The sequence below is a fragment of the Nelumbo lutea genome, chromosome 7, assembly GCF_056320005.1.
Source record: "Nelumbo lutea isolate HS-2025 chromosome 7, American lotus-T2T, whole genome shotgun sequence".
NCBI lineage: Eukaryota > Viridiplantae > Streptophyta > Magnoliopsida > Proteales > Nelumbonaceae > Nelumbo > Nelumbo lutea.
The window spans coordinates 11,277,515-11,290,794 of NC_142690.1; the positions used below are offsets into that span (position 1 = coordinate 11,277,515).

The window sequence follows — 13,280 nt, forward strand, 5'->3', positions numbered from 1 at the left end:
TTCTCATCATCAAACGGTCAAACCCAATCCACCCATCTAAACTCCCCCCAAGATGGGTTTTCAACCAATAAACAATCTATAAAGAATGTTGGTGGTAGGGGTGTAAGCGAGTTGAGCGAACTCGTGACGTAGCTACTTGAGTTTGGCTCACCAAGTACTCAAACTTGGTTCAAACATTATTGAATCAAGTTCATTTGAATTGAGTAGTTAGTCAAGCTGAATTCAATCTTTGCAATGCCTGACTCGAGTAGTTCGCAAGCTTAATTGAACTTATAATAAAATATTATTTTGGATATATTTTTATCTATAATATATTATAAATTTATAGTTGAATTTTATAATATATTTATATTTATAAATATTTCATAATATTAATTTATTTATAATTTTGATACATAATAAAATGTTCTAACATATTTTTTTTATTTATAATATTTTAATATAATTTATTTGTAATTTTTAATATCAATTTATGTATAATTGTCTCAAGGCGAGTCAAGCTTGATTAGTTTGTGAGCATTGACTTGAATCAAATTTGAGTATGAAAATCAATGCTTAATCGAACTTGAATCAAGTCTCGAGCTCCAAATTTTTTAATCGAGCTCAATCTCAATTCTCAAACCACTCAAAACTTGACTTCATTACACCCATATAATGGGTAATGGGTGGATTTCAATGGGTTGAACGGGTTGGTTGGATAAAAAATTGCCACCTCTTTAATAATTACATGATTAACAGGATAAGGATAAGAATGGGGGACGGGCTAATGGTAATGGGCTACCCCTACCCCCGTTGAAGCAGAAAAAGGGCAAGAGGCTCAGGTACCGGTAGGAGTATTAATATGTAGAATATACAATCTTGTATTATTTTGTATGCATTTCCAAACTGGGCCTATGTGTTTGTGGATTTATTACTTAACCCGGAATGGACTCCCCACCAAGCGTGACCCACAGCCACAGGCGCCTCATAATCCATCCCCGTGCACTGGTCCGTTCTTGTCATGGGAGATGTTCCCAAATCACGGAAGGGATGGGCTGTGGGTGGGGCACGCGGTAAGACATCAATCAATCAGAGGCAAGGCCACTCAACCGTCTCAACGTACTCAGTTGCACCAAAGCAGCATCTCCTGCCTGGAGACAGCAAGAGTGAGACTGAGACATGGCTTCCAAAAAGAGGTCTAAAGCCCCAGATTAGCCAAGACTGTGCGCGAATGGATGTGGGTTTTTTTGGGACACCGGCAAATTAGAACCTCTGTTCTAAGTGTTACAGAGACCATCTCCGCAGTAACCAGAAGGATCAGTATGCAAGTGTCATGGCGGAGATTAGGGAACGTGACCACCCAATCGTCTCTTTTTCTGTCATTCCATCTTCATCTTCGCCGTCGCCACCACCTTCAACGACATCTTCTTCATCTTCTTTTGCATCCTTAGTGGGTTAGAAAGCATCGTCTAACCGTTGCTCAGGTTGCAGCAAGCGTGTGGGGTTACTGGATTTCACCTGCAGGTGTGGGAGCACATTCTGCTCGCTGCACCCCTATCCAGAAGAGCATGATTGCAGCTTCGATTTCAAGACTGCAGGGAGACTTGCCATAGCTGAGGCTAATGCAACAATCAAGACCAACAAGCTACAGTATAGAACTTAAATGGAATTTGTTCCTTCTTTCTTTCTCATCACGACTAGGAGGGTTCTTACGATTTGACATTGGTCTGCTCATTGTTCCCATGTTCTTGAAGTATAGCAACTGAAGAAGCTAAGGTTTAGAATTTTTTTTTTCTTTTTCTTTGTTACACTTAAAAGTCTGAAATTTTGTTCAATAATTCAGTATATATTTTTTCCCTTTTTGTTCACTGATTGTGGTTTCTTCATTAAAGTAACTTCTGCAAAGTATGTTATATTGGGCTAAAATAATCTTGAACACTCTCCACTTTACATGTAACTGCTTCTGAAAGCAAGTTTGAATAAAACTAAGAACAGAAGTTCCTGTTTTGTATAAGCCAACAATGTATTGGTGTTATAGTTTACATGGCGTGTGTGACTTGAGATTAGTTTAGTTTAGTCCTTCCCGGTTTATGATTATGCATTTAGTCCAATTAAAGAATCTATGATCAGAAGCTTCATGGTATAAAAAATATTCTTGAATTCAGTAACTAATTTGTCTGTGAGTGAAATAGCTGGTCTTGGAACTCATTTCAATGGATTGTTCATCTTCACCACCAAGATTCTAGCTTCAATATGTATGATTCAAAAGACAACGATCCTCTGGTAGATATTTTGATCATTTAGACCAAATGATGAATGATCAATGTTCAATAACAAGCTGAATTGTCTTGATTTTCCTTTTTTATCTTGAACGAAATAATTTAACCAAATGGGAGGATCTCTAAGACAGATATTAATTATCACCATCCTCCATTATCCTCCAACATTCTGGAAAGTTGAGTGGGGTTCTTGACTCTTAATTCAACAATACTTCTGAGTTATGACCTTATGGGGTATGAATTCAATTATCTTGCCTCAGGACTTAAGTGTCTTGAAAGTGATTAAGTACATTGTTCAGCTTCTCTGTTTCATTTTTTATTAACTGTAATGTACCTTATTGGATAAAAGAAAGGATCAAGGTAGTTGTAGAGAACTAAACGATGCTGCTGACAGTCTGGCCCAGTTAAGAGTTGACAAAGTGAAGTTTATGCCAAGAGTAAACAGATATAGACATCTAGTGTTATCCCTTTCCATAAATTTCTTGGCTTATTAACAAAAGAACTAAAAAATACAGTATGGCTGAACAAAATTATGCACACAGAATCACTTTGCCTTAATCTTCTCAGAAGTAGCTTGATTGTACCTGCAAGAGCTCAAGATGTGCCAATATTTTAGCAATTGTTGATTTTAGGGTAGGAGCTCCCTTCTGTGCAAGATCAATGAGCAAAGCTTGGGAAGGTTCCCCATATTGCACTCTGTGAGCCTGAATTCTGAAAATTCTCTCCAGCATCCAAAGTGCTTTCTCTTGACTCTTTACATTCCCTACTTCAAGAACTCTTAATATGGCCTGTACACCTAATGCTTTGACTATTACTTTGCTTCCACTTTCCCATGTCTCATTCTGCATGAGAGTCGATAGAGCACCAAGAATGGCCTCATCTGCTTCTCTGTCTTGACCTTCCAAACTTTGGAGTAGAAAAGGGATAGCACCAGATTTTATGAGACAAAATGTGTTTTTAACAAAGCAATATCCGTCATGAACTTCACAGAATGCTTCTACAGAGGGAGGAACACACAACCATCTGGATGTTCTAGACTTGCTTAAGGATGATGAATTATGTGATAGTTGAGCTAGTGAAGTTGCTGCTCTACATTTGACAACAGGTGACCCAGTTGAGAGTAACTTCACAAGTAAAGGAATCACTCCCTGTTCTGCTGATAGTAGCTGAAGTTTTTTATCTGAAGGGATGGTAAACCGAATCAGTATACCTGCAATGCTCTCTTCCATCCATTTACTTGTGGATGCTGAAGTTGTGGTGCATGTACCCATCAAGGATATGAGAATCGGCAGTAAATGTGCCTTTTTGAGTATATCTGTTGCTTTCTTGTCACTAACTGGAATATTACTCAGTAAGGCCAAAGCAGCAGCTTTTTCATCCTCAGATATTGACTCGGAGATGATATTCACAATGATATTGAGATGGAACTCCCCAAGTTCTTCAGTCAACTCTTTTGGCAAATCTTTAGTTAGATTATTCAGTACATTCAGGGCAACTGTTCTGATTTCAGTGCTTCTTTCAGTTAGGAAGGGCAGTAGAAGCTGAATTGCACCATTTTCTTTCATTCTAGATCTAACCTTGGATGCACTGGAGTGGATGACAATACTATTGAGTGCTCGTAAGAGGTGATACTGAATTACTGGGCTGGAGAGGCTTAGAAGTGATAGCATCTTTTGGGCCACATCTTGATTCACAAGAACAGAATCAGATTGGGCTATGCTAGCAAGAATGGCAGAAGCTGGTTCCCGTAGAGTCATGAGCACAGAAGTGACTGAGAAAAGGAGCTGGAGCAGAGAAGCTACAATGCCTGACCTAACTAAATGCTTGACATTTTGAGTTAATCTGGACAGATTCTGTAATGCCCCCAAAGCAGATAGTTTTGCTTCAAGCTTCCCTGAACTAAACATTTTGACTAGGGGTTCAATTGCTCCTTCTTCTCCAAGGGAAGCTCTGCTCTGGTCTGTGAGCTCCATTCTTGAAAGTGCTGTTGCCATGAGAATCTTACTCATATCAGAACCTACAAAAGGTTTATAGAGAGCTTATTCACATAGATAAATAAATAGGAGCGTGCAAGATTGCACAAAGCAACAGAAGCTAGTTCCCAAATTTAATAATTTGAGGAGATAAATAAACTAGGAACCACGCTGCGGAATTGTGATCTTGTATATTTGACATGACTGAAATAAGAGCTGTGTACAATCATTTATGCCAAGATATCTAATACATTATAAGGAAGAAGCAAAGACAAATTTTGATCATAAAATGTTAGAGGTCTTTTAGAAGAAGCCATAGAAAAGGCAAACTGTGAAAATTCTCAAGCAAGAGGAGCCCTAGCTGTCTCAGGTAAATAGTCACTTGAGCTCATACTGTTTTTTTTACTTGAAATCTCAAGTTAGAATCCAGTAGCTTCAAATATCATTAAGTTAAGCTATTGACATGTACTAGTAGTTCAAACATGATATAACTGGAAGGTTCCAGGAGGGGACTTCATTCTGCAAAACATGTTTGAGGCATGAGTGTTCATTCATATCCAGCATTATGGTACATTTTAGTTGATACCTTCCATGTGAAATTTTCAATGGTTATGTTCTCTTCTATATATAATATTCTGGGCCAAAAATCTAATGACAAATTTCATCTCAACTAAGATATTTGCTCCATGTTCTTGGAACTACTAAGTATTAAAAACTTAAGCAAGAAACCATTTCTTTATCTTGATTTTGTTATTTATTATACGGTAAGAAAGGAATAAAGTGATTTTGTTTCTGATAGAACTAGTGCTAGATGACAGGTATAGAAGAAGAAAAAGATTTTGTTTTTCTAAAGAACTCAGCTCCATGTGGTCATAAGAATGTGACAGAAGGCATGCAAGTCCACTTCAAAATTGAAGTTCCAGGCTGAAGACAGCATAGCAGTAACAAGATTGATTTCTAGGCTCTGTTTATTTGCAATGCAATTTCATATGTACTAGCACAAATGGATGGGGGTGAAAATGAGAATTTTGCAAAATTTGCTATTTTTGCTTCTGGTTTTACTTCATTCAGCTTTAGTTTTTATTTTACTTTGTCTGCACTGCAAACAAACAAAGTAGAGTGACACCTATAATTAAACCAAAATGGTACTCAAACTCATCTGCACTCCCATACTTTTGCACCAAAGCAAATAAAATTGCACTGCAAACAAACAAAACAAGGCCGTAACTCCAAATTTAACTGGATAGATGCAGGTCCAGCAGTTCATAATGTAGTGAATAAGCAATTTCCCGAAAGTTCACACTAGTAACACTGGAATAAGAAACTTGCAAATGCAACAAAAATAATGGAAGGAAGCATCAAGAGAATGAAAGAATGAAAGAGAAAAAAAAGAAAAACAAAAAATTTCAGCTTAAAAGACTTTACAATTACCTTCTTTTAGATATTGCACTAGTGGCTTGAAGTAACCAGCTTCTGCCATATGAAGAACATTTTGAGTATTACTTGACAAAGAATTCAACAACTTCCCAGCATCATGTGAAGCACAGGGTTCCTCTCCATTGCGCAGGGCAACCAACATAACAATACATCCTTGAATTCTGCCAACTCTTCGGCGAACCGCCTGGAGCTCCGACAGTTCCAGTAGGAGCCCAACAGCCTCCCTGCTCTCCTCAATATCGCGTGACAAAGACCGCACCAATGTCGACAGAGATCCAAGATCTGCCATCTTCTCCTGTACCATACTTAAACGCTGTAAGATATAATAGCAAAATTGCAGTCTCAATTACAAAATTAAGAAAAAAAATCAATTTCCAAAACTCAAAAACAAGTAAATCACCTTGTTCTCTTCTTTCAAATGTGCAAGTCTTCTCAGTAACAAAATTATAGTCAACCTGTTACACTGCTTACTTGAACCCAATCGATTCAACAGAATTGGGATGATTCCTTCATCACTTATCCATTCATTCCTAACCAGTTTGTCTCTAATTAGAACACTTAACCCCGAAAGAGCAGCTTTAAATTCTTGGTCATTACCATATTTAAGCTGCAAAGCAACATCGTCGACATCAAGAAAAACCCTATCTTCCTCCAATTCAAACTCCTCTTCCTCCTTAATTTCCAATTCAGCACCCAACTCCAATTCACGATCAACAACTACGTTCGTGTTGAACTTGGCATTAATCATTTCTTTGTGCAAAGCACCAATCTTCTGTTTAATCTCCGCAGACACATCGAGACTCGCCAACAGCACCAGGCCCAAACATCTCCCAAGATCATGGGTAACATCTTCAATCTGTTTCACCGGAGATCTCGAATTGGAGTTCCTGATCAGAGTTCTGGCACGCCTAATCTCTGTTTCCAGTGACTCAACCGCCTTTCGTATCTGGGGCGTGTCCATGGCCTTATTGTTGATCCTTAAATCATTAAGGATGGGCGAGAATTTCTCGACGAAGACGGCGAATTCATTGAAGGTCTCCGGTTCGGTCTCAGAGTCTTTGGCAAGTGAAGCCACCTCGTCAGCAGACGCCAGTAACTCCGAGAGGAGTTGAGGGAAGCTCCGAGAATCCATTTGATTCATCTCTGTTTCTCCTGTTCCTCTCTGTTCTCCACTAGAATCTGATCCTTTCAGTGATTAAATAGTCAATAAGGGATAAGAAGAAATGAATGCAACTGGGTTTGTAGTCCTACTGAATTAAATGAAAAATTAAAGAGACCTGGATTTTGGCTCTTATCGTGAAGAGTGGTTGGTCTGTAAGTTTTTAGGAAATTGTTGAGGTGGGTTGATTTTGTTCACTGTTACTGAGTAATTTGATGGATCAAATGGAGTTTTGTCGTTGGATGGTTGCGAAAAACGGTATATTCTTCTTAGTATCAATCGTCTTTGACTCGTTAAACATATTTCGTCTTCCTCGCGGAAGACAAAGTCAACCGCACTCTCTGTTTTCTTTCTTTTTCTTCTTCCTCTCGGTCTCCGGTCTGATTTTCTTTTGAGACCCAGAAGCATAAACTCATTTTTATCTACATGACTGTCCAAAAGTCGGAAGGGTGGGCCAGGGCGTGGACCAGACTGTGAGGGATGAGAAATGTAGTCGACGGTTGGAGATTCACCAAGTGGAGAGACAATTGATCCTAACCGTTCAAATAACTTTCCAGCATCGTACGCATGGGGCACATTGCATTACCGTGCACGTTAGATGGGACCTGTTCAGAACTGCTGCTGACATTTTTTTCTTCGTTAAATGGTTGTGTTGAACGAGATAACTGACGAACAGAGCGGATTTGGCACGCCGCATTTGCTTCACCAGAGTGACTAGCTTCATGCCTTCATGGTTGTTTGAACGGATTTGGCACGCCGCATTTATTTCATGGGAAGATATTCCCAATGCAAGGGAACGGACTTTGCTCTGAATGAATCCGGTTTCAGCTTCATGGCCATGGAGCTCGGACGGCTGACCACAGGTCGCTGTGAGACACTACAGCCGTTTATCGAGAACATCTCGCATGGATGACAATATACACGTTGAGATGCTCCTGATGAGATCACATCTGCGTCCCAGCGTCCAACGCACCATCCAAACCGTGTATTAGGAACATCTTTCAATGACAAATACGAAAGATGTTCCTGATATACGTTTCAGATGTGCATATGGCGCACATACGTGAATTCGTTCCTGATGTGTGTGCTGTGCGTTTTCTGTTGGGATGACAAATTTTTCCATATTCGGCCTCCCCAATCCTATGGGGTTGGAAGGAGATTGCAATGGTGGGGGCAGGGACAGCGATGGGGATTAATCGGGATTTCTGAATTCTGATTGTGGATGGGGAATGAAATCCCCACTTTTTTCAACTCTGTTTACATGTTAAATATGTTATATATAATATTATTTATACTTTAAATTGTTCTTTACTTTAATAAATTTATATTTTTTAAAAATACTTTTAATTATAAAATCTGGGGATTTGATCAAAGATGAAGGATAATTTTTATCCCTAATGGAGATCGGAGTTGGAGACGAAGATTTATTTGAAAGGATTGGGAATGAGGAATATGGTGAATGGTAATCACCCTAAACCCATCCATTGTCATTCCTAATGTGATGATTGAGTTGTATTGACGGAGCTGATTTCAAGAAGTTAAGTACAACAATTTATCGAAAACTCAGGACCTGTTTGGTGGTTTTTCGGTTGTTTATAAGTCGAGAAGACAGATTTTTGGTCTATTCCTGTTTGGCTCACGGAAGATTTAGCCGCTAAAAGACGGTGTGCCAAAAAGATACAAGAAGCCCATTTCGGGCTGATTTCGAGAAGCTCCAAATGAAACTTTCCACATCTTTTGTATTTTAATCTCATGCGGAAAGACGCGGGTGAATACACAGAAAGACATGTGTCAGTCAAACTATTTTCGGGCTGCCCAGATCTTATGTCAAAAGCTCAATATATCTTTTAATTGTCAGAATTACAAGAAGATCTTCTCAAAAAAATATGCCAAACGAGCCCTCATATTTTAGCTCATGTAATCATTTTTTCCAATTTTTTAGATTTTTGCCAAGCATGACTTGATGACCTTTTGGGTTTCTTGGCTCATGCAACGAAGCCGTTGCATGAAAGCTCACCCATTTGGTACTATATACTAAATTCATTATTTTGTATTATAATTATTTATTATATATAAGTTTAAGATGTAATCACCTTTTTTTCATTAAAAATGAAGTGGAACCAAATAAAATCTGAGTTCGATCTGAATCTAATAAGATTTGAATCTAACCCGGAATCTTTAAATTCAATTGAATTTCACATTGGATTTGGATTTCCTTTTAATTAATCAAATCCAATCTATTCATGGCCCTATATCATCAGGGGTCACAAGGAAATGTTGCGACCAGCTACCATGATCACAACATTTGTTGAGATCACATCAACACCCCATGGGGTGCCTCACATGCATATCTTAGTGTGTATTAAAAACATATTTCATATTTGTCATTAACTAGGTTTTTTAAAAGGGACGAAGTTGAAGAGTAATGGCCTAAAAAGGTGAGGCATAAGTCTTAAGGCTTTGTAAGGTGTAAATCGCAAAGGTTAAGAAAAAATTAATTAAAGTTTATAAATTGATTAAAATAACATATAATATAACAAATTTAAATGATAAAAAAGTAATATATCTAAAAACTAAATGTTTATAAGAAGCAATAAGTTTTAACATTTAATTATTAAATAAAATAATAACTAATCAACTAACAATTATAAACATTTTACTTTTCATGTAAAAAATCAATTTAATTGATTAATAATAATAAACTCTAGTGAAGCTACACAGACTACCATTTGGAAAAAAGCTGTAAAGCATGGATTGGCTATGGAAAGTGATCAGCAAACTGCAACTTGAGTGAGAACCAGGATTTGCTCCTCACAGCAATAAGCTCTTTACACCAACCTTACAGAACATCTCATCTTACCATACATTGGGAACATCTCCCATCAATAACATACAAGTTATGGGAGATATTTCCAATGTGTGGCTGGGATGTGCTGTGAGGTTGTTGTGAAGAGCTCTTTGTGAGAAGCAGATTCAGTCTTCTTAGGTGGGCCCAGCCTAACAGCCTGGAAACCTAGGCCCAACCCGTGCAAAATGCTGCAACTATGATTGCAGCAGATATAAACTCCATCAATGCTGACATACATGGCTGATGGCTGCATGGACCAACATTAGAAAGCCTGGAGACAGCACAAGCTGTTGAAAGTGGTCCGTCAGCTAAAATTTTCTATGCTAAGCTGGCCCTAAGTAATTTGGAAAAAGATCTGCTGCGTGGGGAGTCATGAATATATGCATGGGACTTATACACAAGAGTTGGATATCACTTTTAACCTGAAACTTAAGTCATTAAGTTTTAGGCCATTCATTTATTTTTTTAATATGAGACTCTCTTAACTTTGTACACTCACACATGAATCCCAACAACATATAATTAGAAGGTGATTCATCATGGATTGATTTCACAGAAAATCTGCTCAATAATTGAAGTCACCCAACAACTAATAAAAGAGTCATAACCAAGGTTCAAAGTATCAACACGTATTGACCCGTATTGACTGATACGTATCGTTCTGGGACCCCTCCGATATACCCCTATAGTGGGTGTATTGGGGGTCTGACTGGTTCAGGGGGTGGAAGAACCCTAAACCGACCCCCTGAACCGGTTTCAAAAAAAATAAAAAAAAAAGTATCAATTTGCCCGATACACCCCTACTCTCATATATGACGTATGGATATTTTGATCATTGATCATGACCTCTCGGTTACGGCTAAGCCACCAATTCAAAGAAAGCCATCAGGTTTCCACACTCTATTGGAAAAATAGATGGAGACGTAGAGATCAATGAGGAAAGTTTTCTGGAATTAAGCCGCAATTTCTGCAAGAAGATGTTGGCTTGTGTTGCTAGATTCTTTTTATACTTGAAAAAGAATGTCCAGAAAAGGACTGAACTTGTCCATGTATAGGGGCTTTTTGAGACTGACTGCAAGCTTTGATTGCTCCCACAGACACACAGATATGAAACAGTTCAGCAAATACCACCATCCAATCCAATACCAATGAGACTGAAAACCAACCCATTTGATGGTACAATACATGGGCAACGATGGGGCAGAGATAGACCCAAATCAAAATCAGCTAAGAATGGGTCTGTCTAGGTCAAGGTGGAATCTACTGTGGTAAGAAAAATCAATTGTGTTCATTCTGTAAATTTGACTTTTTCCTATATTTCCTCTGTTTTTTTATGATAAATAGGTGTAAATTATTTTCACCATATAACATGTAAATCCTTTCGGTCAGAGAGACTCCAAATATGAACATTTTCTGTCTCATTGATTGGAAAAATCAAACAGTGATACAAAACAAATAGAAGAACCAATGAAATGCATCCAAGAACCACCAACTGCTTGGATCAGGGCCCATCCCCAAAATAATGCAGTTCACTACACCCCACTCAATATTTCATTGCAACAACTCCACATAAACTAATCTGATGGTTCACCATATAAATAAGACAATCTATTAAGGGGTATTTGATAACAGCTGAATTGTTATTGCTATGTCTTTTAGTGTATAAATCCTTGAGTTGTGAGCTCTTTAATGGATGTTTTAATTTCCTACAACTAAGTTGTACACTAACCAACGAGAATTCATCAAAACTCACAGGCTTGTTATAAGTGGTGAAGCTCTAAAACATTAGAGTGAATGGGTATGACACAGGAGGATCTAATGTTTTAGAGTATGACCAATCAAAACCACACCATGAATTTTGATGAATTCTCATAAGTTAGTGTATAACTTGTACACATCATTAAATCTATAGAGATCGGCACTGCCTTAATTTCGGGAGCTGAAGTTGCAAAGGTTCCTATATCCTTGAATATTTTATTATTTAGTTCATGAAAAAACAAAGCAATGAATCATTCAATTCAGCAAATTCAACTGTTACTGAACAGCCCCTTCCTACCTTTTTGAGCACTAAAAAATTGTTTGAACTTGGGGAATCTTTGTGAACCCATTTCAGTATCAACTTGCTCCAATAATATTCCAAAGTAGTCCATCAATCTTGGATGTCATTGTCAAAATTGTTTAAAATTTACCCTTACTATTGTTTTTGTCCATCATATCATGTCAAAGGCGTTTCAGTCTTTTTAACATTGGATGGTTTAGTGGTCATACGACCCTTCAGGCCTACATATTATTATTATTATTATTATTATTATTATTATTATTATTATTATTATTATTATTTGGGGGTAAACATGCTACCCTACATAAACACAAATAAAAACAATGACAAGAGTACAACTATGATTGATATTCCATTAATCAATATTCTCAATTGGGGCCTCTCTATTAGTACATAAATGTTGTAGCGGATTGGATTGGAGTATCGGACAAACCTTACCTATCAAAGAAATCCTAGTTAGGAGAGAGATCCTAGTAACAAAGAGGAATGCTAATCATGCTCAGGCAATTAGAATTAGAGGTGTACTCTCGGTAATCCTTTTGGATATGTCTGAGAGAAACTTATAAAGAGGAAAGCTAATCATACTCTCGGGCAATTAGAATTAGAGTTAGAGGTGTACTGTCAGTAATCCTTCTGGACATGTCTATGTACGATGATGTGATTATCAAACTACCGCCCATATGTGAAAAGGCACAGACACCCTTCACGTGCATGGGTACTGTAAAAGCAATGCTAGAGTACATCTCTAATAATCCAGATGTCTGACCGGGCATACTCATCCATTGGATCCTTCAAGGGGAGATCATAACTCAATTTAGCCATGATTGATTTATTGCAATCCTTCAGCTAAACTGTGAATACTATGCAAAAAAAGATTATAGGTCATATGGTTGTGATCATAGTCTGGTTCCAATTTTTTTAAGTTGGAAAATATTTGGGCCCACTTGATAACAAACTTCTGCACTTGAACATCTGAAACGAGCACTCCAATTTGATAAGAATAGACAACACAATAATTCAAAATTAGGAGAAGACAAACAGCAGAAACCTACCTCTTTTTTTCTTTCTAGCTAGAAGCTCCAAAAAAAAAAACAGAAAAAAATCTACAGCGTCATCTGGACTATCTGCAACATTCCACATTTCACAACAAAACCATCTTTTTACAGCTGATAAATATAACTCAGGAAGGTAACAAGTTCAAAATTTCATACTTCCACGGGGATAACTTCTGCAGAAACGGGTTACCGAGTCCTACAACAACCTGGACAGCCCGGTATGAACCTTGCAATCTTTAATTTCTTGGTCTATCTGTTCAACCCACCAATAATAGCAGACCTGAGGAAGGTTCCTAACTTGCTAGTCACATAAATGAATAATCATACTTGTTCCTAACCTGCCCTAAGCACTTACACCAACCGACATACTAGCCACCTAAAAGACAGAATAAAACAGCAGACGAAAGAATAGAAATTGTAAATAGAAAACAGTTACTCAGAACCAGTGCAAACTCATAACAAGCAGATACAAGTCAATAAACCCAAGGGAG

General features: G+C 37.8%; 1 protein-coding gene across 1 annotated transcript; it reads right to left on the minus strand.

Annotated features, from left to right (window-relative positions):
* Nucleotides 1-2,662: 2,662 nt before the first annotated feature.
* On the minus strand, nt 2,663-7,204 carry LOC148845081 (U-box domain-containing protein 24-like). The gene is made up of 3 exons (XM_088954433.1): nt 6,069-7,204; nt 5,663-5,963; nt 2,663-4,275 (listed from the first exon to the last, which is right to left on the minus strand). The coding sequence occupies exons 1-3, from the start codon at nt 6,807-6,809 to the stop codon at nt 2,822-2,824; spliced, it is 2,496 nt and encodes an 831-aa protein (XP_088810559.1). The 5' UTR covers nt 6,810-7,204; the 3' UTR covers nt 2,663-2,821.
* Between the last annotated feature and the right edge of the window lie 6,076 nt (nt 7,205-13,280).

Bases quoted from the DNA above. Each gene is read 5' to 3' on its own strand.
- LOC148845081 (XM_088954433.1), bottom strand. From the start codon at position 6,809: ATGAATCAAATGGATTCTCGGAGCTTCCCTCAACTCCTCTCGGAGTTA. The intron at 5,964-6,068 runs GTGATTTACTTG...AGTATGGTACAG, and splicing joins ATTTGAAAGAAGAGAACAAG to GAGAAGATGGCAGATCTTGG. The intron at 4,276-5,662 runs GTAATTGTAAAG...AACCTTTTGTAG, and splicing joins AGTGCAATATCTAAAAGAAG to GTTCTGATATGAGTAAGATT.